The sequence below is a fragment of the Strix uralensis genome, chromosome 19 (assembly GCF_047716275.1).
Source record: "Strix uralensis isolate ZFMK-TIS-50842 chromosome 19, bStrUra1, whole genome shotgun sequence".
Lineage (NCBI taxonomy): Eukaryota > Metazoa > Chordata > Aves > Strigiformes > Strigidae > Strix > Strix uralensis.
In genome coordinates this window covers 8,458,450-8,484,368 of record NC_133990.1, presented here as the reverse complement: position 1 = coordinate 8,484,368, position 25,919 = coordinate 8,458,450, and the positions used below count along the sequence as shown (strand labels likewise).

The 25,919-nt window shown below is 59.4% G+C and overlaps 1 protein-coding gene across 4 annotated transcripts; it reads right to left on the bottom strand.

Annotated features, from left to right (window-relative positions):
* Window positions 1–14,469: 14,469 nt before the first annotated feature.
* LOC141952212 (phosphoribosyl pyrophosphate synthase-associated protein 1-like) lies at window positions 14,470–18,313 on the bottom strand. Of its 4 annotated transcripts, XM_074889395.1 has the most exons (5): window positions 17,920–18,313; window positions 17,376–17,446; window positions 16,518–16,664; window positions 15,746–15,857; window positions 14,470–15,597 (listed from the first exon to the last, which is right to left on the bottom strand). In XM_074889395.1, coding segments are annotated over exons 1-5 (339 nt in total). In that variant the 5' UTR covers window positions 17,921–18,313; the 3' UTR covers window positions 14,470–15,589. The 4 variants fall into 4 exon arrangements, with proteins under 4 accessions (XP_074745496.1, XP_074745493.1, XP_074745494.1 ...); XM_074889392.1 differs by having other exon boundaries at window positions 14,470–15,857; window positions 17,920–18,307; XM_074889393.1 differs by having other exon boundaries at window positions 14,470–15,857; window positions 17,376–17,685; window positions 17,920–18,306.
* Window positions 18,314–25,919: the final 7,606 nt, after the last annotated feature.

Genomic DNA, 25,919 nt, shown 5'->3' with positions numbered 1-25,919 from the left:
AGACCCCCCCGGACCCCCCCCAACCCCATCCTCCCTCCCTCGGCACCCCCAGGGCATAGGGGGATTTATCAAGGTGATGCCCCTCCTGTCCCTGCAACTGCCAATCATGGCCCTTCCCCAGAGAGGGGGGAGCTGGGGGGAGGTTTTTTAGTTTTCAAATCAATCTTGCTAAAAAAAAAACAAAAACAAAAACAAAAAAAACCCCAACAAAAAACAGGTTGAAGGTTTTTTATTAATTTAAAAATAATAAAAAAAAAAAATCACTTTTTTAACACCAGCTGTCCCTGCCTTCTCTCTTTGCTGGCAGCACATCCCTGCAAGGGCACCGAGAACGGGCGTGAGCCCCCCCCCAAGCCGCAGCATTACCAGTGGGGACAGGCCCCCCCCAGGAGGCTGCGCCGAGTCCCACGTGCTGCCCGCGCTCTGCCTGCGCTCTGCCTGCAGAAGCCGCCGCTGCCATCCCCGAAGGGGGGAGCAGAGGGAAGGGGGGACCCCGGAGCCGTGGGGGGGCCATGTGAGCACAGCGAGGACCCCCATGTCCTGGGGTGCAGCCCGAACCCCATCCTGCACCCTCACAAAATACTGCGGTTTGCAACCCACCCCCCGGCAGCTTGTGTCCCCCTCCCCAGCCCCATCACCCACCCATGTGATGAGCCCCCCAGGCCTCAGCCCTGCAGGGAGCCCTGCGATACTCAGGGCTGCCAGGCTTTTAGGCAAAGCCTGCTCTGAGGTGGGGGGGGGGTGGGGGGGCGGTGATGCCTTTTCAGTGTCCCCCACTGCAGGAGGGCCATGGGTGGGGGCTCGCTGGCCACCAACTCCTTTCCCCCCAGGCCCAGGACACTGCTCAGCCCCAGGCCCTGACCTCACAAGCCACTTGCTGTGCCACCCCCCTTCTAACGACTCCAAACAACGCACCAGCCCCTGGCTTTGTGCTTAAATATCCAAACTCAATTAAAATTGAAGAAGAACACGGCACACACACCCCCCCCCCCCTTGCCACACTGCTCACACACCAAGCAACTGGGGTAAAAAAAGCCCAAAATGGGAACGCAGCAGCTCCAGAGATGGCAGCAAGGGCTGGGGGGGCTCAAAGCACAACAGCAAGTCATCCCCCAGGGAACAGGGAGACCCCCAGCACAGCCCAACCTCAGAAGGAAAAAGGAAAAAAGGGGAAAAAATGCCCCAGCTGGGGCTACTCACCTGCTCCAGCAGCACAGGCAGCACCCAAAAAGGGATGTGGGGCTGGGTGCTCATGTTTGGGGGGGTGGGGGTGTTTGTTTATAGGGTGCAGCTGGGTCCCAGCAGCAGCAAATGGGACAGTGGGTGGGAGAGGGGGTGAGCTGGGGACACACACACACACACCCCAAAGGGCTCAGCCCCAGCTGGGCCAAATCCTGCAAATGCAATTAGTCCCAGGGGGTGGGGGGTGTTTTTAAGCCCATCAATGCCTGACCCCCCTCCTGGGGGACAAGATGGTCCTCTGCTGGCTCTATTCTAGTGGTCACCACTTTGCTCTGAGTGCTCCCAGTTATCCCACTGGAGGTGGCACTGAGGGAATCCCAGATCCTGCTGGAGCCACCTGGGCACCCCCAAGGCGGGTATTTAGCACCTATTTTTCCCCTGAAAAAACCAAACATCCCCGGCAGGGGGGGCTCCCTGGGGGCCAAGGTGCCTGGAGACTGCAGTGGGGTGGGCAGGGTTGGGGTCTGCCATTGTGGGGGGCAGGTTTGGGTGCTCCCCCCCTCGCCCGAATCTGGGGAGAAGATCTACCAGGGGAGCAGTTTTTCCACAGGGCAGCCCCCAAGCACGCACCATGGCAGGGTGAGGGGATGCTTCCCCACGTGCCTGGGTCCCCCCCGGCTGCCTCTGGGGTTCCCCTCAGGGTTTCTCACCCTCCCGAGAGGTGCCACCAGCTTGGTGTGTCCGTCCCCGTTCCCCCAGGGGAGTTGGGGCTGTCCCCGGTGCTTTGCACGTTGTGCTGGGACAGCCCCGGCTCCCCCATACACACGGCCACATGTCCCCAGCCATGACACCCCCAGGTCCCCCCGCCATGTCGCTTCTAGGGACTGCAGTTTCCCTGCCCAGTACCGCTCCATTCGTGACACGACTTATGCCAGGTCTCAGCACACCTTTCTCCCATCTGACGGTGAGGGGTGGCAGAAGGGGGCTGGGGAAAAGCACCCCCAAGCAATGGGGGTGGCGTAAGAGAAAGGAGGGGATGTGTGTCCCCAGGGCTGGGGGCAGAGAAGGGGTTATGGTGCTTCGCTCCGGAGGGGGGAATCATCAGCTGCCCCGAGCCCGGCAGCAGTGGGGTCAGTGCCTTCCTCTTTCCATCAATGGCCGCGTTGGAAGAGGGACAAGGGGGTGACAATCCATGAGCAGATAAGGAAACCTGCTCAGTGATGCTCATCCCGCGGGATAAGCGATAGCCAACCAGCGGGCTTGGGGGGGGATTCGCTTTTGGCGTTAAAGCCATGTCCTGCTGCCACCCTTCCCACCGCGGTCCCCATCTCCCACCACAGTCCCCATCTCCCACCACCTTCAGCAGCAACGGAGCGTCATCATCCTCCTGCTTTAGTGTGGGCTCCCCCAGAGCCTTTTGGGGGCCACAAGCTCCCTGTCAGGAGCCATCGGGGCCGAAAAGGGGTTCATGGAGGCCAGGGGGTGTCAGGGAGAGCGTGGCAGCACGGGGCCGGCACAGACCCTGGGAGGGGGGTTGGACAGGGGCTGGTTTCAGCTCCTCTGGCCACACGTGGCCGCAGGACAAGGGATGCTGCGACCCCTCCTTATGCATGATGGGAAGATCCCAGCCCAGGGCCACCCCACTCAGGCCACGCAGGTGCTTGGCTGCCCATCGCCCTTTATTGCTGCTGGCCAGAGATGCTTGCTCGCCTGCTCGGTGGCCGGGGTGGTGGGGGTTCAGTCGGGGACCCCCAGTCCTGCCTGGCTTCCGGGGTGCTGGATCCGTCCCACGAGGGCTGGGGGGGCAGGAGGAGCCCCCGTGCCTGGGAGAGGCGGCCGTGGGAGGAGGCTGGCCTGTGCTCTGGTGAGGTGGGGATGCCTGGGGGCGAGGGGCAGGGGTTAGCCCCCCTGCAGCCCCTGGGGCAGGCACCGCCCATGGGCACCTGCCTGGCCAGAGACACCCAGAAACGGGGTCCTGGCCCCCACCCTGAAGCAGACAGGCTGTTGTCCCACAGTGGCCAGGACCACCCCGCCACACCCCTCCACCTTGCTCTGGCTCCAACACGGGGATCGATTGCCCCATCTTCCAGTCCTCCCCCTCCATCCTGCTCCCACCCCACTCCACCCCAAACCCCCATCCCACCCTGCTTGCCCCCACCCACCAGGACACAGCAGGGTGCCCTCTCCCCCCACCCCGGTGCCCTGGCAGGGCCGTACCTGGCTGGCTGAGCGAGGACGCAGTGCTCTGGGGCCGGGAGAGCAGGCGGCTGGTGTCCCTGGCATCCCACTGCCTCGGGGACAGCTTGGGCTTGGCCCTGGGGAAGTCTGGCAGGAGGGAGCAGAGGGAGCTGGGCTGGGGGGAGCCAGGGAGAACACACGGGGGGGAAAGGGGGAAAACCTGGCACCCCGCGGGCACCCTGCCCACTCCACTGCCCAGTTCACCCCCGCCAGATCCGCTCCCCAAGCGTGGCCCAGCCGTACCCTCCTTGCCCACGAGCACAGGCAGCTGCCTGCCCCGCCGGCCCCTGTAGATGTGGCCATCCTGGCCCAACAGCTCCGTCTCGTCGTGCTGGGAAGGAGAGAGGGGGTTGGCTGAAACACGGGGCCCAAATCAGCATCCCCAGGCAAACCCCCCCACCCAGCTCCCCCTGGGGAAACTGAGGCACGGATCCCCCCCACCCCCACCCTGGATGCTCAGCATCACCCTCCCAGCCTCGCTTGCCCCCGCTGTATCCCTACCTTCGTCATCCTTACCTTGATGGGGAGCAGGGTGCGGGGCTGGAGCGGCCGCGGGGCGCTGGGTGGGTGGGGCTGGGGGTGCGGGCAGCGCTGCAGCGGGTGGGTGAGGGTGTGCCGGCCCCCGCAGAGCCGTGGCACGCGGGGGTACCTGCACTCGGCCACCCGCTCCCTGTGGGACGGAGCACAGGGATGCTCAGCACCCAGCACCGTGGCACCCCGTGCTTCACCCTACTATGCCAGGGAGGGGGCTGCGGGTGCTCCCCGGTGGGGTATGTCCCTCCCGGGTGCCCTCCGACTGCTGAAGGAGACCCACGCCTGTCCAGCTGTGCTGGATCTGCTCTTTCCCCGTGGCCCTGGTGAGCTGGTCACGGCCATGGCAGGTCCCTGCACCCTACGCAAGGGACACCGGGAGGCAGGAGCTGGGCTGTCCCAGCTGCAGTGTTTAATTTCGGTGACTTGTTTCACAGGAGGCAGCTGACTCCCCAGTGAAGCCTGAGGTCAGGCTGAGACCAGACACAGCTCATCACATGTGGCTTCGGCACCACTGAGACACAGACCTGGGCTAGACAGGGCAGCGCAGGGAGGGCTGTAAAACGCCACAGACCGGGGACAAGCACAGCTGACCCCTCTGCAGCACATCTCTGCTCCCCTGCCCTGCCCAGGCCCCCCCTGCATCCCTTCACCCCCACCCTGGGAAGGGCTCTCCCTCTCCAGGGCAGGGTCAACCTGCACCCCAGGGGCCGGGTCCCCGTGTCCCCTACCTGTGGCTGTGCTGCCGTGTTTGCTCCAGCTCCACGACAGTATGGGAGCGCCTGGCAAGGTGGGGGGGGAGCGGTGGCATGTACGGGATGGCCACGATGAGCCTGGGGAGGGCAGGAGCCGTGGGTGGGTGACAGGGGACACACGACCCACCCCAGCTCGGGGCAGTGCCCCAAAACCCACAGGCTTGTACCCCATTGGCATCCCACTGCCCCCAGGGAGGGGCTCAGGAGGGCTGCACCCCCCAGGCAGACACCCTAACCCCCGTGCCGGGCACAGCGGGGCACTGCCAGCACCCATCTCCCCTCCGAATCACCCACGCACCCCCCGATGCACCGGTGCCGGACGGTACTCACGGGCCAGGCGCCAGCATGCTGAGGGGCCGGTCGCAGGACAGGCAGTGAAAATGGGCCAGCAGCTGCCTGGGGGGGGGGGGGGGGAAAGGGCTGGGTGAGTTCCTGGGGGGGATACAGCCCTGCCTGCACACAGGCAGGCAGCTGGCAGGCAGCAGCAAGGTGCTGGGCACTTCATTGTAATGGGTTATGGTATTTGCGGGGGGAACCGCAGGAATTTGAGCCTGGCTTACCCCCCACCCCACCCCAACAAGGTCACAACCCACCGGCTGACTACAAAATCAAGGGGCTACGATGGGGGAGAGCAGTTGGTTGTGGGCTCCCGCTTGGGAAAAAGCTCCACCTCATATTAGGCACCGGAGAATCCACTGAGGGGAGCACCCAAAAACCACCATTATGGGAACTACGCCCACAGGCACGCACAGCACCCCAGTCCCATGGGAACTGGGGGTACCAGCAAGGACAGAATGGGGGTGTTCCTGTACCTCTTGCTGGGGTACAAACGCCGGGCCTGGGGGATGCAGGATTCCCACATTTTTCAGGATGAGTTTTGTCACAGCTGCCCCGAGGACAGGGACACGCTCGCCTCGGCCCTGCGGGCACCTCCGAAACCTGGCAGCTGCCTGTGGCTGCCCAGGGCAGGCAGGGATGGGAGGTGAAGGGCGCAGGCACCCGTAGCTGCCATCCCAACCAGCCCTCACACCGGTTTCATCACTTCGTCAGCGCTAATTACCCCCCTGCCCCTCGCCAGGAGGGCAGGTCACAACCCAGCTCTGCGGCGCCGCGTGTCACGCCCCTGCCCAGGGGGACAAGTCGCCGTTCCCCACCCTTGCTCCAGAAAACCTTTGCACCCACATCCCACTTTTGGTTCGGGAGGGCTCCATCCTGCACGTCCCCCTCCTCGTGCCTCCTTTAACATCGGGAACCTGCTACCGGTGGGAGGAGAAGCCATCGCCACCCCCATCGCACTCACTTCTTCATCCCAGCTGCATCGTCAGCCTCCGTCAGCGGCTCCTTCTCCTTGAGCTGCTCCAGGATGCTCCTCCAGTGCCCCTCCAGCTGCTGCCGGAAAGGCCCCAGCTCCAGGCGGTCCAGCTACGGACAGACACACACCCTCAGCCAGCTGCCCCGGGCTGGGACATCATGTTCCCCATGAAAAGCCAGGAGGGGGGATCCTCAGAGGGATGCTGCCTTAGGCTGCCAAGCCCCGAAGGTGCCAGTTTTGCGCAGCGGGGACGTGTCACCCCTCACCTTGGAGTCCATCTCTTCACTGAGCTGCCGCTGGACCTGGTGCCAGCCCTGCTCCTGCCCCGCCACCCGGCTCAGCGTCTCCTGCATCCTCTCATTCAGCCGCTCCATGCTCGCCTCAAACTGGGTGCGACTCACTTTGCCGGCCAGGGCGGTTTTGTCTGCTTTCTAGCAGCGGGGAAAGGCAGGAGAGCAGTGAGGAAAGGATGGAGGGATGACGGGCAGGGCCAGCTCGTGGCAGGAGGACAGGGAGAAGTGGCTGTGTGGCCCCACTCGCCCCATCACCCCCGTGGGGTTGGTCACACCAGCTGAAGGGACCCAGGGGAAGACAGAGGCACGTGGGGAAGGAGCCACAGCCCGTCTGGAAATCCTCCCTCCCCCAGGCCAGTTCTACCACTGATCCCCAATGCACAAGGGGTGTTTGTCACCCTGCCCAGCACCCCCTTGGGTGGTGCCCGAGTTCTACCACTGAGCCCCAATGCACAAGGGGTGTTTTTCACCCTGCCCAGCATCCCCTTGGGAGGTGCCAGCACCCCCCAAGGCCATACCACATGGCTGGGGATGTGGCTGGGAACCCCTCCAGGACCACCCCACCATGCTGTGGCGGTGGGAGCGCTGACCCTGGACCTCACCTGCTCCTGCAGCTCGTCAGCCGTCTTGGCCACCAACCGCTCCAGCGGGGCCTTGGTCATCTCCTGCTGCTCTTCCAGCTCCTTCAGCTTACACTTCATCTCCTGCAGCGTGGACCTGGTCAGTGAGACAGGGGCACAGGCAGGCTTAGCCTCCACAGGGCCGCTCAGGGGGTGTCCCTTGTCCCCCCGGGCTCCTCCTGCAGGGTAGGAAACCCTGTCCCGTCCTTTTACGCCAGTTGCAGGGTGATCTGGTCGCTGACATCCCCTTTCCAGTTGGCTCCAGCTACCTCCAGCTTTCCGAGGGCATCTTCCAGCTGCCTGATCTGGGAAAGGCAGTGGTGGATGAGTCAGGGCACAGCCCCCTCTGTTGTCCCAGCCCAGGGGCCCTTCAGCTGCCTCCTCCCTGCCCAACTCCCCCCTGGCATCCCCGCAGCCCCCCCAGGGACTGCTGCCAGCTCACCTTCCCATTCTCGCCCTGCAGGTCACTGGTCAGGCCCTGCAGCGAGGACACCTGGCCCTGGAGGTCGGCCAGGATGCTGGCGATGCTCTCCTTGTCTAGATGTGGTCCGAGGGGACATGCTGTCAGTGAGGGGGTCTCGGCCTTGAGGCCAGGCTCTGAGCACAATGAGCCCCCAGCCCAGGGTGTCCCCATGCCAAACACCCCCCTGCCAGCCCCCCCAGGGGCTCCTACCTCCCTCTGAGAAGAGCAGGCGCAGCTTCTCAAGCTCGGCGTGGTCTGACTTGGTGGCTTCCAGCTGGGCCACCTGCTCCTTCAGGCTGGCACAGAGGTGGCTGAGCTGCCCGATCTGGCGGAGAGCCTCCACCGTCTCTGCGCAGCGGTCGGAGACACTGCTGGAGCCTGAGGATCCCCAGGGCACGGGCGGCTCTTGCATAGGGGATGTGGCCCTGGGATCAGTGTCAAGGGGGATCTCTAACCCCTGGGCTGTCGGCGAGAGGGTCCTCACTGCCGGCTGGCCTGCCCAGGCAAGCTGTGTGCTGGGTAAAGCCTTGCCTCCCTCCTTGGGACTTGTGACATCCATATGTGTCCCCAGAGCATCAGGGATAGCTTCAGCAGGGACTTTCTCAGTGCCAGAAAGCCTGGAGTCCATGCGGGAGGGGCTTGGCTGAACCCCTGCTCCTCCTCCTTGGGTCCCTGGAGGTGTTGGCTGCACCCCTGGGGTGGTGGTTTGGATGCCAGGGGATCCTGGCTGCACCCCTGGGGTGGTGGTTTGGGTGCTGGAGGTACTTGGCTGCACCCCTGGGGTAGTGCTCTGGGTGTCAGAGGCCCCTGGCTGTGCCCCTGGGGTGGAGGTCTGGGTGTCAGGGGCCCCTGACTCTGTCCCCAGCGTAGTGGTCTTGATGCCAGGGGATCCTGTCTGTGTCCCCAGGGTGGTGGCACGGGCATCAGAAGTCTTTGTCTCAACTGAGGAAGTGTGGCATCGCTGGAGAACAACGGATATGTTGTGAGCGATCCAGACCAAGGGGCCTCACTGTAACAGCAAGCTGCAGCTGTGTTCAAGGACATAAAAAAGGCCGAGACGGCCTGAGAAACTACATTCCTGGCCAAGAGATAAAGATGTTGGAATGTCGAAAACAGGGGGTCTACCTGGGGGGAGAGCAGCGCGTGGACACCACACTGGGACCAATCATAGAGGGCAGAAGGGCGCGTGAACAAGTAGCTTTAGCCTATTAGCAATAAGATAGCGGCGCGTGAAGCTTGTGATAGAGTATAAATTGCTGCGTAGCCTTTAATAAAGTGGCATCAACTTGATCACGTTGGTCGTCTAAGTTGTGTCCGAGACTTCTGCGTCGGCAAGGAAGCACCTGCCCCCTTCTCAGGGGCCACTGGTGCTCTCTGCGTCCCCGGGGAGCCAGGCTGTGTCCGCGGAGTCCCCTTGCTGGTCCCTTTGCTGGTCCTGGGTGCAGGCTGTGTCCCTGGTCCCTTCAGTCCCAGCGCTGAGCTTGCCCCAGGCGGGGTGTCCATGTCTGCAGTGCGGGGCTCGGCGGGGGCAGCCTGGCCCTCACTGCCATCCTGCGAAGAGGAGGCAAAGGGGAGCAGGTTTATGGGCGGAAGTGCAGCGGCAAGGGCCGCCCGCCCTGTCCTCAAACCCCCCAGCTCACGGAGCCAAACTCAAGTACCCCAAAGGCAGAGACTGCCCAACCCACAGGGACCCCCGGGCGCCCCAGCCGCACGGCCCCTCCCCAGTCCCCTTAGTCCTTTGGCCACCTCTGTGCCTGCAGAGTCATTTCAGCAGCCGATCCTGGAGATCAGCAAACCCCCTGCTGATGCCACCTGACACAACAGCAAGGCATTCTTCTCTCCAGCAATGGGATTCTGTACTCCAGAGCTGCTGGACCAGACCCGCTTCCCAGCCTAATGGGCTGCGCCTTCATTTCAGGAGCAGCAGCCCCAGGTAGGATTTGGAAACCATCTCATGGTGCAGAATGCTGGGGTTTGCCCCAAAATGTCCCTCCGCTGTCCCCGGCTCCCACCTACCAGCCCCAGAGAGACCAGGAGGGCAGGGAGCCGTGGTCCTGCCCAACGCTGAGCAAGGACAGGGGGCTCTGCGGTCACCCCAAGGGTTTCGGGCGCTCCCTTGCCCCACGGAGGGGCTGTTGGGGGCTGTCAGTGGCACAGACGATGAGGACGATGAGGAGGTCTCTGTTGGGGCAGCCGAGGAGCTGCCCTGGCTCTGCTGGTGCCAGGTCCTGCCTCCCGGCGGGATGCACAGGGAAGAGAAGTGCTGAGCAAACCTCCGCCGAGGCCCCGGGGGCTGCGGTCCTGCTGAGTCCCACTCCCATAGCTGGGATGCCCCAGCACTCACCACCGACAGACCTCGGCCTTCTCCTCCTCCTTCTCCTCCTCCTGCTTTGCTGCCCACCAGGCAATCCTCCAGCACCTCCCAGCGCACCAAGTTGCTTACCTGCTCCGGGGCTGGGGAGAGGCTCAGCCTTTCCTTCAGCTTTTTCTGGGGAAAAAAGGGATTAGGGGGTCAACCCTGGCCACGTAGCCGGGTGAGATGGCACCCACAGGAGCACTGACCCCCTCCAGCATCGCTGCCCAGCCCTGCTGGGACCGTGCCCTGACACCGAGGGACTGGGTGCACCGGTGCCCCGGGCACGCAGCCGCCTCCGTCCCGGAGCAGGATCCGGGCGTGCGCGCGGCCGTACCATGTCACTGTCCAACGCCGTCTGGTCACGGAGGGCCGGCAGCTGGCTGGCAGCGTCCTGGAGATTCCCCTGGAGCGGGACAAGGAGAGGGATGGCAGCCCAGACACAGGAGCAGGATTGAAAAGGAGCATCCAAAAATTAACTTGGGCACAGGACAGAGGGATGCCAGGCAGGGTTGTGGCTGTGTTGCATGGGTAGATCTTTATCTCCTCTCCTTCTTAGCACCCATGTTTCTTTCTTTACAGCTGCTTAGTTAAAAAATGTCTTAGCATCACTTTGGTTGGTGCATGCAGTTACCTCTTCAGCCTTGGGACACGCTTCCTGCTCTTCCCTCCTGGCACCCTTCACGCCGGGTGACACCCAGGGCCGTGGGGCAGGGGTAGCAGGGTGACACAGAGGCAGGGAGGGGGGTGAGGGCCCAGCTGCCTCCTGGGGACACCGGCAGCAGCTCACCATGCCAAGCGTCTCCCGGATCATCCGAATGTTCTCCTCCATGCGGGACTGCGCCGCCTTCATCCTGCCCATCTCCTCGAGGAGATCCTGGTAGAGCGCCACGGCCTGAGAGAGGGGAGTGGCGGGGGTGAGTCCCGGGGGCACTGCGGGCAGCACTTACCATTCATCACACCTTCAGCAGCCAAGAAGCGGCAGCAGCTCCCCAGAGACCCCCCCCAACCCTGCCCTGGGGGGGGCCCACTGCACAGCCCAAGTAAGTGGGGACAGATCCAGCCCTGCCTCCCCACACCGGGCTCTGGGCAAGACTACTGAAGCCGATCCAAAGGGCAAAGAGCTGCTGCCACCCTCTCAACCACAGCCTGGCCCGCGAGGGCAGCGGCAACCGCGGCTAACGAAGCGGGGAGCGATCAAGCAGGGGCCTGCCCCGAGGAGGGTGAGCTCAGCCACCCGGGGAAACCCTCCCTGCTGCCTTCTCCCTACATGTCCCAGCCCCAGCAGGATCCGGCCCTGCAGCACTGAAGGTGACCGTTTCCTTGAACCTGAGCTTATTTCTTCCCACTGGGGATGCTCGCAGCCCCAAATGGCTCAGCGTTGTGCAGGATGAGGCCCCTCTCCAGTCCCCACCAGTGCTGGGTCTAGCCCTTGGGCAAGCCAAGGGGATTTGGGCTGGGAGACGAGGCTCATGAGATGCTGATGGAGCCTCTCAGCTGCCTGAGGAGCGGGTGCCGTACCTGGCTGTGGGTCAGGAGTGGGGAAGGGAGGGATGGAGAGTGGTAGGGCTGGATCTCCACAGGTGCTGAGCCTCTGGCTGCTGGAGCCGAGGGCACCGGCTGCTGTACCGGACCCACGACTTGCTGATGGCAACTTGGGGAGAACCCAGAGCAACTGGAGCAGCATTTCAGCCCCAGCTCTTTCTCCCCAAAACTCCATCCCTTTCCCACAGTGAAGCCCCACATACCACCTCGAGCTCAGGCTTAAACCAGACCTAAGGGCACCACAATGGTGGTGCAGACCCCAGAGGAGGGGGTGTCTCACGGGGGGGCACCCAGGGAACGGGGAAGAGCCTCTACCTTGGAGGTGCTGCTCTCGTTCTCTTCAATCTTTGCCTTCATCTGCCCCGCGTCAGCGGCCACGGAGGCGTCCTGGGGAGTGCTCACGGTCCCCTGCAGCGGGTCCTTCGCGGGCGTGAGCGACTCTGTGCCTGGGCCTCCGCCCTGTCCCCCTTCTTCTCTCGGGGGTGCCTCGGGGGGCTGGTCCCGCCCCAGGAGGGGGGTCGGGCTGTGCCCTCGCCCCAGGGCAGGCAGGTCCTGCAGGCCCAGGTGCCTGAGCATGGCCTGCAGCAGGCTGTGCAGCGCCGGGAAGTTGACGGCCCCGACCTGGGGCGTCCCGATGGCGACGTCCAGCAGCTGGGACAGGCTGAGCGGGTCCATGGCTGCTGCCCTGCCCGAAAACACAGAGCCTGACCGGGGGGGACACGACAGCACCCCTTTTGCCTCGAGGGGACCTGGGCGGGTGGGAGGGATGGGCAGCCGCCCTCCTCCTCCTCCTCCTCCTCACCACAGGAAGTGGTCGAAGCGGCGGGGGGGCGGGTGACACGGTGACCCCCCGAGGGCAGGGCTGTCTGGGGGAGAGGGAGGGGTGTCTCCTTCCCCGGCCACCCCCAGCCTCATACCCAGCTCTGCCTGCCCCTGCCCCCCGCCTCACTTTCTCGCCAGCCCCCCGGGCCCCCCAGTCCCCCCAGTCCCCCCCTCCCGACCGCGCACCCCCAACCTTACTCGTCCGTCCCCGCCGCCGCTCTGCTCTCCCCTAGCCCCGCCCCTCACCCTGAGCCCACCCCTTCCCTTTCCTCATTGGCCACCACCCGCCGCTGCCCGCTGCCCATTGGCCGAGCCCGCTGCCCACGTGCCCGTGTTTACAGGGCGGGATAACGCAGCGCCTCCCGTTGCCAGGCGACGCGGCGGCCCCGGCGGCGGGCAGGGCCCGGGCTCCCCGCTGCCTTTTCCACTGTGACGACACAAAATACAACTGGTGACGTCGAATATTTTGACGCAGCTCCCTGCAGCCCGTGGCTGCGCCGCGCACAGAGACCATCCTGCCCGTCCGGCACCCTGCTCCCCCCTGAAACTCTCCCAGACAAGCCCAGTCCCGGCAAGGAAGCACCTCCATTGATTTATTGGCTGAGGTGTCAAAAGCGTGACAGATTTTACCCTCTCCCTCAGACGTGGCAATGGTGGAAGGCTGCTGCTGACTGCATCAACACACAGATTTCTCGCACCTTGCACCGAAGCAAAGGAGCCGTGAGAGCGGGGAAAAAAGAAACGCAGCTAAACACAGGCATCCAGACAGCCCCAGGAAGTATTCAAACACTGGGAAAAATCTTCGAGCCCGAGGGATCCATCAAAGTACTTACAAAAATAATCGACAAGCATTTCTTTTCCCTTAGAAACCTCCAGGTCGGGCCGTCACACGGTCAGAGCACCCCCTTGGGTGAGGCACTCAAAGACCATTTCCAAGAAAGGATGAGGGTGGGCAAGCAGGAAGCAGAACTCGCTCTTCTAAATGACACCAGATACCTGTTCTCAGGCATTAAAACCAAAGCCTCTAGTCTGTATTCTTCTCTTCCAAACTGGGAGGACTGAATTCAAAGAGGGAGCAGAGAGATTAAGAGATGGGAACAAGATGCACTGAGGCAAGAAGCTAAACCCTCCTTGGAGTGCCCCTAAGTCTTACCTCCAAGTCAGCGGCAGAGCGGGGGGCTCAGGAGTGCTAAAGCTACGCCCAGGGGCTGCTCAAGCTGTCTAGACAGCACTCGGGACCGGCAGGAAAAGCTGTAAGACTCCCTAAAATAGCACAGGCCCCATCAGCACAGTGGTGCAGCAACAGCAAGGGGAGGGTCTTGGGGCTGGAGAGAAAACGCTGAGGTTTGATGCTGACGGGATGGCAACCTAGGTCTGGGTTGGTCAGGTCGGGCAGATGCTGTGTCCCCAACCCACCATCCCCCCGCCACCCCTGTGGTCCCAGGAAACACAGGGTACTGGTTTTCCTAAAGCAGTTAAGAATTTTGAGATGTGAACATCTCCTGGCTTCAGTTTAGCCAACTGCTTTTGGCTTCTAGTCAGGGTAAGGTTTGAAGCAGTCAGAATAATTCAGGTTGTGGTCCCGAGTACAATGCAGGGGACACCAGCACAACCCTCTGCTCACCGGTGCTGTGGCTTCACCGTTTCCACCCAAATACAGCCCAGTACAAGCAAGCCTGACCGGGGCAAGAACACTCAGCAAGCCCAGACCTTGCTTCTGGCCGGTCTGACAAGGAGTTTGAGGGGAGAAAAGAGCAATACTGCTTATAGTGTAAGCCAGTGTTAAAAATGTGAAGAGTATGATCCGGTACTGGCTCAGAACAAGGGCACACGCAGACACCTGCAAGGGCTTCACACACTTCAGCACAGCACTGTGTTCCTCCCCCCGGCCAAGGAGCCACGCTGTGGTCACAGAGTACAGCTGTGATTTGTTCACAGAGCTTTGAAAATGCAGGAAAACCATCAACAGCCTTAAGACCTCATCCAGCCCCGAGCATCCCTCGTGGGATCAGGCTCAGAGGTTTAATCCATGCTGGATACTGGAGATGACCCAAGAGCTCCGGGCTTTTGCGTACCCCCACCAGCTACGAGACAGGGCGCTATGCTGCAGGACCAACTCCCCCAGGCCAAGGCACGCTTGTTTGCCCAGTGTTCAAGGCTTGTCCTTCTCCCAGAGTCACTGCCTGCCCCTAGGCACCGCGCACGTTTTAGATGCTGGAGTGGAAGAGAAGGATGTAGGCAGAAGTTGAAGGATAAGCAAAACCAAACAACTGCCTGCTAGAGACAGCCCGTTATCAGCAGTGCTCTTTTGAAGCTACTGCCTCCAAGCAGGATTTGTTCCACGCATCAGCAGGCTAGAAAGTGGTATAGATTTTACTGAAGTGTGTTTGTCAGCCTCATCAAGGGGGAAGATCACAGTTTGGGAATTTATCCTTGTATCATCCTGGAGACGAAAGCTTTCACAAGCACCTTGTGCAGCTTTCTCAAGTGCCCCTCCAGCCAAGGATTAGTGTCACTCAAGAAAGGAGCAAGCAGTGAGTCCTACTTCCCCATGGAAGCTCCAAGTGAGCCTGGTTACAGCAACAGCCCCATGGTACAGACAGAGCAGCTGTTCAGGGGGTACAAGGTTCAGGGGAACCACCAAAAATGAAAAATTCTGTGCTTTTTATTGCAGGTTCAGTGTTAGTGTTTTGGAGAGAACAGCTGCATTAGAGGCAGATATTGTTCCAACTCCCCTTCCCCATGAGACTGCCACAATTCATCAGCTCCATGCAACTCCAGAAACGGCGCCTCGTTTTGCAGTGCAGACAAGTTTCAAGTGAGGACTTAGACCCTCATGTGACTTGCCACTGAAGAACAATAATGATCCAAGGCTCGTAAAATGAAAAGGCCAGCGCATTAACTAGCACCCCTTGCCCTGCTGGGAGACACACGTGAGCTTGTTCCCAGCGCCCCGACGCAAGGATGTGAGCAGCCCTGCGAATGGGTTGCCCTAAGCTGCCCTCTCTGGATGTTCGCTAACTTAGTTTTGATGAAAGTCCTTGCTATGCTGTGCAGGAGATGAGAGGCCACTCGGTTGGCAAGGAGCTGCTCTGCTGATCAGCTCTGCCAGCAGCGAGCAGTCCTGCCCAGCTGCCTGAATAAAGCACTGCCTTCTGCGCTCTCTCAGGCGAGTCACAGGCAGAAACAGAAACCCAAAGGCTGTCTCCTCTTGCTGCCCACTTGCAGTCTCTATTCCCTTCTCATAAGCTGACAGCTACTTCTTTTTGCTTTTCGTTCCCCCCCTATAGGGCAAGAGATAACACACTAAAAAAAAAAAAAAAAGGAACTTAAAAAAATTCAACACCACCTCATTTCTCCATCTCTCTCAAGATGTAATCCTCCCCATTGCCAGTGGCCTCTTCTATTCACCTGTAAAGTGCTGGTCAGGTTGATGCTTTCTATTAGATCTCATGGCTCAAGACTCTGAAAACCTTCACGCTCCTACAAGAATAAACAGTTGTGTTATGCCTATAATTTATGGTATTGCCGTTTCATGCATATTTCCTTCTCTTGTGGAAGCCAGGACGGGGGCAGCACCAGGTCTAGTCATCGACAGTGATGTTGCGGAAGAGATAGGCCATGGACTCGCCATTGTGGATTCGTCGGACGGCTTCAGAGAGAATCAAACTGATATCCACAGTCTTTATCTTGGGGCACTGCAGCTTCTGCACCTCGTGAGGAACTGTGTTGGTTACTACCACCTATGGAGTGCCAAAAAGAAAAGACAGTTAGTTGTGCTGCTGATACGCTCGCTCTCACCAACAGCTACCCTAGATCAACTCCACGAGTGGTGTGTACCTGCTGTTTCACAGTTCAGGGGGAGAAATCCTTGTATGTTAGGAAAAAAAGATGAAAATAAATGGTCTCCCCCACATGACAGTCAATCTGTTGAGGGGCCCGGCGTAACCAGCACTCTACAACAGCCACCTCCACACAGGCTGACGGGTGCATTTAGAGCGCAGGATCTGACATGTTTGCTACTAAGGGCGAGGTCTGAAATCTTAAGGTACCCAACAGCCCGTCATCAGCTGGGGCAGAGGGTCAGGTAGAAGGTCTGTGCAGTGAGAAAGCGATCACATGCACCCAGCTGTAGGAAGAGAAGTGTCCAAGCAGGGATGGCTAATATCTGTGCATTAAGGAGAAAACATACACAGATCTGATCTGAACACGTAATCATCACACACGTTTTTTTTTTTTTTTCTTCAGTGAAGAACCAGCTAACTGAAAGCATCTGATGAAACCAGTCATTTCAGAGATGAGCTACGTGGCAGGGGAAGAACATCAGTTTGTGGGTTTTGGTGCCTTAAATCAACCCAGTTACCAGAGCCAGCCCTCCCCCCCAGCCCAGAAAGCAGACGCACCTCATCGATGGAGGATTCCTCTGTGAGACGGGGGGCATCTGCTGACAGGAGCCCGTGAGTAGCCATCACAAAAATCTTGTAGGCTCCACGCTCTTTCAGGATCTCTGCAGCAGCTACAAAGCTTTCCACATCATCGATGATGTCATCCTGAGAAGAGACAGAAATAACACCAAAACCAGAAGTTTACCATGCCTGCAGGGCAGGAGTGGATCTGCAAGGTACTGCAGCTTTGGCCACAAACATAGCCAAAAAGAATATAATCCCTGGCTACTTCAGCTGCTGTTGAGATTCAAGCACAGCCACGTGCACAACTTAAATCTGTGGACACCGTTTCCCTAATTTACAGACCCTTTTGCTAGTGTGCAGAACAAACATTGTGTCTTGGAAACAAACTAGTCCCTGCACATGCTCACAGGCAAACAGAGCTTATCTTCAGCAAGGTATTTTTTTTCACAGCGATAGTAGCTGCATGTTGATTAGTTACACTGCAGCATGGCACAGCATGTAAGAAAAGCTCAGCGAGCTTTTTTTATGGTTGGTTGGTTTGTTTGTTTTTTTTTTTTTAAATACTTCAGGAGATTTCTCTGCATGTCCTGGATTTGCTGAGTATTTGTACACATCTGATATTTGTAGATTCAAGGGAGCAAGGAGATTTCAGAGCTTAAAGCACTGAAATACGAAGGGTTTTCAGCAGAAAGCTGAAATAACCAAAGCCACCAGCAAAACTGGAGAAAACAGTGGTAACAATCCTGTTCCCACCCCTACACCAGCAGTCCCTCCTACCCTCTGGGATAAAGCAGCTCAAGAAAAGATGCTGGGAGGAAGCCACCCCCCCGCTCCTCTCCATCACACCCATACCACAATGATGGCAATTCTTCCTCCAACGTCTCCAACCACAGTTATTGGCGGTTTCTCCTTGGCCATCATCACTAAAGAAGAAAAATAAAAGCCCAGGTCAGTTAGCCTTGAGTCAAACCGCAACAGCTCCACCACACAAGAGGCCCTTAACTGTGTCTTACTGGTGCACAGATACAGGCACGTGCTTTACATTATCCTGACACCCACCTCAGTGGGGAACCACTCGTTTAACCATTGTTTTCCTCCTTAAATGAATAGCACTGCTGCGTAAAGATGAAACTCTCAGTTTCTGTGGGCACCTCGTACTGACCTCAGAGACAGTAAGCAAATCCAAATAGTTCACAGATCCCTGTGCAAGGAGAGCTACAAAGCAGCACCTAGTTTATGGGAAACGTCAGTGACTTTCTTTGTGCTCCAGAACAGGACTTGGAATTAAAAAAAAAAGGGTATTTCATGACTGGGCACAACAAAGGGACTTGTCTGAGCAACACCTCTCAAAGGGCACATGCTTTACCAGGTGCAATTTTTCACCTGCTGGACTCACTAATTCATCTGAAGGATTTGTGACTCGCACTGCAGCTTGCTTGCTTTCTCTCGTATCACCAAACACACAAGGCTCTTTCAGAGGGCATAAGCACCTTAATAATATCTGCTCAGGCAAAGAAAGCTTAAGGAAATTTGCAGGAGCAAATTTGCTGGTGTTTTTTTTTTTAAGTGGATTAATGGAAAGAGCAGGACAAAGTTCAGTTCAAACTCAGTTCTACAAGCTCAGTGCAATCAGCAGTTTGAAGCAAAAGGATGCATGGATGAGCTGTGCTATCCGACACACAGTGAAGAGATGTACTGGGAAATAAGGTTCCACTCCCTCCTGACTCTACTTTTGCACTGACATGGTTCATGGAAAAACTACATGTGTAGCAGGCTTTGTCCTTTATCCTGAAAAACTTCCAGCAGCACTATAAAAAATAACAGAGAGATGAACTAGGATGCACTGAGAGTGTCCAGACGTAACACAGTCTTCAGACTTGCACCGAACAGCAACCAGCCTCTGATACGGGCCAGGGACTTGCTGTCCATAAGCCAAACCTCTCGCCTGCCAGAGGTGCTGGTTTATACAGGGAATGCGGTACAAAACCTCCAGCACGGACAGGACACGGTGATGGGCACGCACGTGTCATTAGGTGATAATCTGGGCTGATCTAACCGCTGAAGCAAAGAGGAACATCCAGCATTTTGTAACACTTACCTGGCCCACCTGCACCCCCCAGATTTTATGCTCTCTACGGGGAGTGCAGCAAAGTGTCCTACCAACGCACTTTGTGCCTCTCCTCTTTGTAAGCTCAGGTCTTGCCAGGATTCTAGCCACAGAGGCTTCTCAAGCGCCAAGTTTTGGACACCCTGGCTAGCAAGACTTCTCCCCTTTAAGATAACCTACTTCAATATCCTACTTGAGCAGCACGAGAACACAAGCCCTCGCCTGTCTGAATATTGATTTCTGCCCTCCTGGGTCAGAGAAGTCCTACACGAAACTCCCCATCCCGCACAGCAGGCTGATCCAGTAGCATTCCCACAGCTCAGTGACTGGGAATGCCTGGAGCGCAAGCACAGCTGGGTGAGTGAGTCAGGCTGAGGGGTGGGATGGAAGCAATTATAAGGACCACTGTAGGGAATGGCACTCGGAAGATCTCGCGATGTACGGAAAGAGTAGTTACAACCTCCCCTCCTTTCCTTTGTTACTAAATAAGGTAATAGGTAAGCCTGTAATGCCGAAGGCGCACCCACGGAGGAGGTGCTTGGCGAGCATATATATGCAAGTTGTGCAGTTCAATAAACGGACGTTTTGTAACCACCACATTGGTGTCTGTACTGATGTCCCCGAGAAGGTCTTAACCCCCTGCGGTATCTGGCCCTGCGACCTGAGCGCCACCAACAGGTGGATAGGCAGGCTTAAAGATGCAGAGCCGGCTACAATAAGTGGTGGCCCCGACGTGATCTACAGTTACCGTCGTCGGTGCCCAGCAGGGGGTGGAGGAGCTCCACGCAGGACGGGAGACTCCGCGGCCAGCGCGCCATGGATGCCATAATTCAGGTACTGAAAAGATGGGGCGAGCAACATAAGGCTTCTGTGAAGTCGAAGACACTGAAAGCTATGCTACCCATAATTAAGGTACTGAAAAGATGGGGCGAGCAACATAAGGCTTCTGTGAAGTCGAAGACACTGAAAGCTATGCTACAAAATTTGATGGGGCTCGGCGTGTTGCCGGAGCCAATAGACGGCACGAAGCCGGAGCTCTGGCCGCAGATAGAGGCGGTGCTGACGGAGCAGGCCAAGCTGGGAAGGCCACAGCACTTAGTGGCTTGGGGGAAGGCAAACGCGATGATGATAGCTACCCCGGAGGAGCAACAGGCATGGCGCGATGCGAAGAAGGGTCTGCGGGGTCTCGCGGAGGAGACCACCCAAACGGAGGAGCTCACGGCGAGCTCCGACGATGAGGAGGGGGAAGACATAGTAGGGAAGCTAGAGGCGTGGCCCATAGAAGGCAAGCCATCGGGGGGAGACGGGGGTGGAGAACACGGGAAGAAGGGTGCGATCCCGTCTGCGCCCCCGGCACCCCCCCTGTGTACCCTTGGGAGGAGATGCAGAGGGTGGAGACCGACGTGCGTAAACAAGAACCAGCAGAAAAGGGGCGCGCGAACATGCATCGTTCGGGGGTAGATATGGGGGCGGCCAGGCAACCACAAGAGCAGGGGCAAGTCGCCCAAGGGCCGGGCCAAGGAGGGCAACCTGGGCAGGACTCGCTCCTTGATTGGTTGCCGGGCGCTCCTCAAACCCCCGTGCGTGCCCGCCATGGAGTGCAGTGGGGCCGGCAGAGCCTCGCCATATAAGGGAACCGAGCGACCCGTTCGCTCATTGGCGGGAGCCAAGGACCCGGATAGGGTCGGATGGCGAATCGGAGAGCGACGAAGCAGAACATGACCAAAAATGGAAGCATGAGGGAGGTTGGGGGGCGCGGCCCAACCAGCGGGAGGTCCAGTGGCTGTTAGAGCCGCCCGGAGGGAATGAAAGGGCTGACGACGGAACTGGCTAAACTATCCGCTGCAGTTAGAACAGGCGGCTGGTGGGGGGGGGCTTGGCGCCATCCCCTGCGCCGAGGACACCCACAGATTGGCAACGTATAGCCAAGGAGTGCATTATGTCGGGGGTGAAGCTTGAGCCTGCAGCAATACATGCCTACCCAGTCAGGGTTACCCCCACAGGGCAGCAGGAGTGGTATCCGCTTGACGCGAAGGCCGTGCAAACCCTATTTAAGGCAGTTGCTGAACACGGCTTAGGACACCCAGAAACAACTTTGCTATTAGAAACCATTTTGGCATTGCCACTGACCCCCTCTGACACGCAACAGCTGGCGAAAGCGGTGTTAAAACCAGCAATGTATTTGCTGTGGAAGGAGGCATGGGGAAGCCGAGTTACTGCTGTAGTCCATGCGGCCGCCAATCAACAGCACCCCTTACACGGGCCTACCCATGACCGCCTATTAGGGCGGGGTGCTTTTGCAACGATGCCGGCTCAGTTACGACTGCGGCCCAGAGAATTCACGGCCACTACCGAAGCTGGCAAACAGGCCTTTATGGACGTAGCCAAATTGGAGAAGAAGGAGCCCGCTTGGACCTCCATCAAGCAGGGGACAGGGTATGAAGAACTCGCCTGTCATTTGCCAGCTATATGTGGTGTGGTGGTTTAGCCCCTGCCGGGGTCTGAGACCACGCGGCCGCTGCCCCTCCCCCACAAAGGGAGTGAAATACAAAGCCCCAAGACTGAAATAAGGAAAGGTTTAATACAACAATGCAACAGCAACACAACCAACAACAACAATAACAATAACAGTAATAGTGATAGTGATAGCAATGAACAGAGCAAAATAGCTACCAAATACAGCAGTGGGAAGCACGATGTACAAAACCACGAGTGCACCGCGCTCCGCGCCAGGAAAATGTGACCTGCCAGGATGTGACGTCCGCATGGTATCTGAATAACCCGGCTAGAGCTCCCCCCCACTGCTGGGGAAACTTAACCCTATCCTGGTTAAACCAGGACACGTGGCCAGGGCCATCGCACCCTTAAGAGAAGGTGAGCCTAAGCACCATGTAATACACTATATGGACGACATACTACTAGCGGCACCTACAGAACAGCAGGTAGAACACCTGTTCCAACGCGCCAAGGCCTTACTTCAACGACATAATCTGAGCATTGCCGAAGCAAAAATTCAACGTGGTACGCGATTACAATACCTGGGCATGACGTTGACAGGGAACAACATAAGTTCGCAGCCAGTGGCTCTCACCCCGAGCGTTGCCACTCTCCATGAAGCTCAGAAATTAGTTGGGGCCTTACAGTGGCTCTGCACCTTTGTCTACATCCCCTTGGGATTTATGAAACCCTTTTATGAACTACTAAAAGGCGAACACCTGTGGGAGCCCAGAACACTCACGAAAGAGTGTCAAAACAATTTGGAACTCATATAGGCTATCTTACGACAGCAGCAGCCGTTGCAGCGATGGGACCCGACACAGTCAGTCGCAGCAGGCTGCTTCATTTCTGAACATGGGACAGTAGGCATCCTGTTCCAAGGCACACATGGTAAGCCCGTGCCCTTAGCCTGGGCTTGCCAAAATACCAACAAAGCTGCTTTTGTCACCATTGTTGCTGTTTTGGCTCTGTTACACTTTGGAAAGGAACCTGATACGATCCTCGTCCGCTGGAAGCAACAGCTATGGGAAAATATGGTTGCTCGTTCTGAAGATTAACAATGTGCCACCTTTGACTTTCCGGGCTCCATAACAATAGGAAAAGGCCTACAATGGATTACCCACCTGAAAACGCTCCAATTACAACTTACCCTACCTCTATCAATGCGCCCTCTCCAAGGCACAACATGGGGACTGGGGGTACCAGCAAGGACAGAATGGGGGTGTTCCTGTACCTCTTGCTGGGGTACAAACGCCGGGCCTGGGGGATGCAGGATTCCCATATTTTTCAGGATGAGTTTTGTCACAGCTGCCCCGAGGACAGGGACACGCTCGCCTCGGCCCTGCGGGCACCTCCGAAACCTGGCAGCTGCCTGTGGCTGCCCAGGGCAGGCAGGGATGGGAGGTGAAGGGCGCAGGCACCCGTAGCTGCCATCCCAACCAGCCCTCACACCGGTTTCATCACTTCGTCAGCGCTAATTACCCCCCTGCCCCTCGCCAGGAGGGCAGGTCACAACCCAGCTCTGCGGCGCCGCGTGTCACACCCCTGCCCAGGGGGACAAGTCGCCGTTCCCCACCCTTGCTCCAGAAAACCTTTGCACCCACATCCCACTTTTGGTTCGGGAGGGCTCCATCCTGCACGTCCCCCTCCTCGTGCCTCCTTTAACATCGGGAACCTGCTACCGGTGGGAGGAGAAGCCATCGCCACCCCCATCGCACTCACTTCTTCATCCCAGCTGCATCGTCAGCCTCCGTCAGCGGCTCCTTCTCCTTGAGCTGCTCCAGGATGCTCCTCCAGTGCCCCTCCAGCTGCTGCCGGAAAGGCCCCAGCTCCAGGCGGTCCAGCTACGGACAGACACACACCCTCAGCCAGCTGCCCCGGGCTGGGACATCATGTTCCCCATGAAAAGCCAGGAGGGGGGATCCTCAGAGGGATGCTGCCGTAGGCTGCCAAGCCCCGAAGGTGCCAGTTTTGCGCAGCGGGGACGTGTCACCCCTCACCTTGGAGTCCATCTCTTCACTGAGCTGCCGCTGGACCTGGTGCCAGCCCTGCTCCTGCCCCGCCACCCGGCTCAGCGTCTCCTGCATCCTCTCATTCAGCCGCTCCATGCTCGCCTCAAACTGGGTGCGACTCACTTTGCCGGCCAGGGCGGTTTTGTCTGCTTTCTAGCAGCGGGGAAAGGCAGGAGAGCAGTGAGGAAAGGATGGAGGGATGACGGGCAGGGCCAGCTCGTGGCAGGAGGACAGGGAGAAGTGGCTACGTGGCCCCACTCGCCCCATCACCCCCGTGGGGTTGGTCACACCAGCTGAAGGGACCCAGGGGAAGACAGAGGCACGTGGGGAAGGAGCCACAGCCCGTCTGGAAATCCTCCCTCCCCCAGGCCAGTTCTGCCACTGAGCCCCCAAGGCACAAGGGGTGTTTGTCACCCTGCCCAGCGCCCCCTTGGGTGGTGCCAGGACCCCCCAAGGCCATACCGCATCAATTCCCAGCACCAGGTCTTCCTTGTTCGCTTTCTCCTTCTCCAGCCTCTCCAGGGACCGGAACAGAGCCTTCCAACACAGAAAAGCATCCCATGACACCGCGGCAGGGTTGGAGCTGCCTCCTGGCCAGCTGAGCAACCCCCGCTCCCCCCACCTCACCCAAACCTCCAGGAAAGGTACATTGAACCTCCACAGGGCTGCAAGGTTTGGGGGGGTGCAGACAAATCCCTTGTGGTCCCCAGCCTGGGGTCTGCCTGGAGGATGCTCTGACCCCGAGGGGGTTTCAGCCACCTACCTCCATATCTTTCTCCTTCTGGTGACGGTCATTCAGGAGGTTCGTGGTGACAGAATTGAGCTTCTCGTAGTCGCCTTGCACCTGCGTGACGGTGGCCTGGATGCGCTTCAGCAGCTCCTCGTCCTGCTTCAGGGAGGAAGATGACAAGGTGGTGCTGTGCAAGGCGGGGCTGGCTGCCCCCGTGGGGACAGACCCGGGTTACTTGCCCGGTGGCCATGGGCTCTCAGTGCCAACAGGACATTTGCATCAAAGCTTTAATTTCCTTCCATGCGGCTCGCTTGTACGAACCAATCTGGGAGGCGGTGAGGGGCGCCCCCACATTACAGTGAAGCACAACCAGCTGGGGGGGTGCTGGCAACCCCCTCCCAAGCCCCCCATGCTGGCATCTCCTTACCTGGCTCCTCCGTGGCAGCTGCCTTACCACGTTGCCCACTGCCTGCCGCGACGTGAAATCGTCCACCACCTCCTGGAGCTTCTCGTAGCGCTGGAGGAGCTGCCCCGCCTGCTTGCTGATGTCCGTGCTGCAGACGGGGCACGCTGCCTGCGCCTCTGCCTGCTCCTGCCCTGTGCTCCCCACCATTGCCCTCGGCTCGCCCAGCTGCAGGAAGGGGAGAAGGAGTAGGCTCCGAGATGAGGTGGAGGCAGGCAACAAATCCGGGTGCTGTGGCACCAGCCAGTCTGGAAATCCTCCCTCCCCCAGGCCAGTTCTACCACTGATCCCCAATGCACAAGGGGTGTTTGTCACCCTGCCCAAAACCCCCTTGGGTGGTGCCCGAGTTCTACCACTGAACCCCAATGCACAAGGGGTGTTTGTCACCCTGCCCAGCACCCCCTTGGGTGGTGCCCGAGTTCTACCACTGAACCCCAATGCACAAGGGGTGTTTGTCACCCTGCCCAGCACCCCCTTGGGTGGTGCCCGAGTTCTACCACTGAGCCCCAATGCACAAGGGGTGTTTGTCACCCTGCCCAGCACCCCCTTGGGTGGTGCCCGAGTTCTACCACTGAACCCCAATGCACAAGGGGTGTTTGTCACCCTGCCCAGCACCCCCTTGGGTGGTGCCCGAGTTCTACCACTGAACCCCAATGCACAAGGGGTGTTTGTCACCCTGCCCAGCACCCCCTTGGGTGGTGCCCGAGTTCTACCACTGAGCCCCAATGCACAAGGGGTGTTTGTCACCCTGCCCAGCATCCCCTTGGGAGGTGCCAGCACCCCCCAAGGCCATACCACATGGCTGGGGATGTGGCTGGGAACCCCTCCAGGACCACCCCACCATGCTGTGGCGGTGGGAGCGCTGACCCTGGACCTCACCTGCTCCTGCAGCTCGTCAGCCGTCTTGGCCACCAACCGCTCCAGCGGGGCCTTGGTCATCTCCTGCTGCTCTTCCAGCTCCTTCAGCTTACACCTCATCTCCTGCAGTGTGGACCTGGTCAGTGAGACAGGGGCACAGGCAGGCTTAGCCTCCACAGGGTAGTGGTCTGGGTGTCAGTGGCCCCCGGCTCTGTCCCCAGCGTAGTGGTCTGGGTGTCAGGGGCCCCCGGCTCTGTCCCCAGCGTAGTGGTCTGGGTGTCAGGGGCCCCCGGCTCTGTCCCCAGCGTAGTGGTCTGGGTGTCAGAGGACCCCGGCTGTGCCCCCTGGGTGGAGGTCTGGGTGTCAGGGGCCCCCGGCTCTGTCCCCAGTGTAGCGGTCTGGGTGTCAGGGGCCCCCGGCTCTGTCCCCAGCGTAGTGGTCTGGGTGTCAGGGGCCCCCGGCTCTGTCCCCGGGGTGGAGGTCTGGGTGTCAGGGGCCCCCGGCTCTGTCCCCGGGGTGGAGGTCTGGGTGTCAGGGGCCCCCGGCTCTGTCCCTGGGGTGGAGGTCTGGGTGTCAGGGGCCCCCGGCTCTGTCCCCAGCGTAGTGGTCTGGGTGTCAGGGGCCCCCGGCTCTGTCCCCGGGGTGGAGGTCTGGGTGTCAGGGGCCCCCGGCTCTGTCCCCAGCGTAGCGGTCTGGGTGTCAGGGGCCCCCGGCTCTGTCCCCGGCGTAG

What these genes read in the sequence shown, in the direction of transcription:
- LOC141952212 (XM_074889392.1), bottom strand. An exon ending in GAAGAATTGCCATCATTGTG is followed by an intron (nt 16,665 to 17,375) that starts GTATGGGTGTGA and finishes GTCTCTTCTCAG; the next exon opens with GATGACATCATCGATGATGT. An exon ending in AGGAATCCTCCATCGATGAG is followed by an intron (nt 15,858 to 16,517) that starts GTGCGTCTGCTT and finishes GGCACTCCATAG; the next exon opens with GTGGTAGTAACCAACACAGT.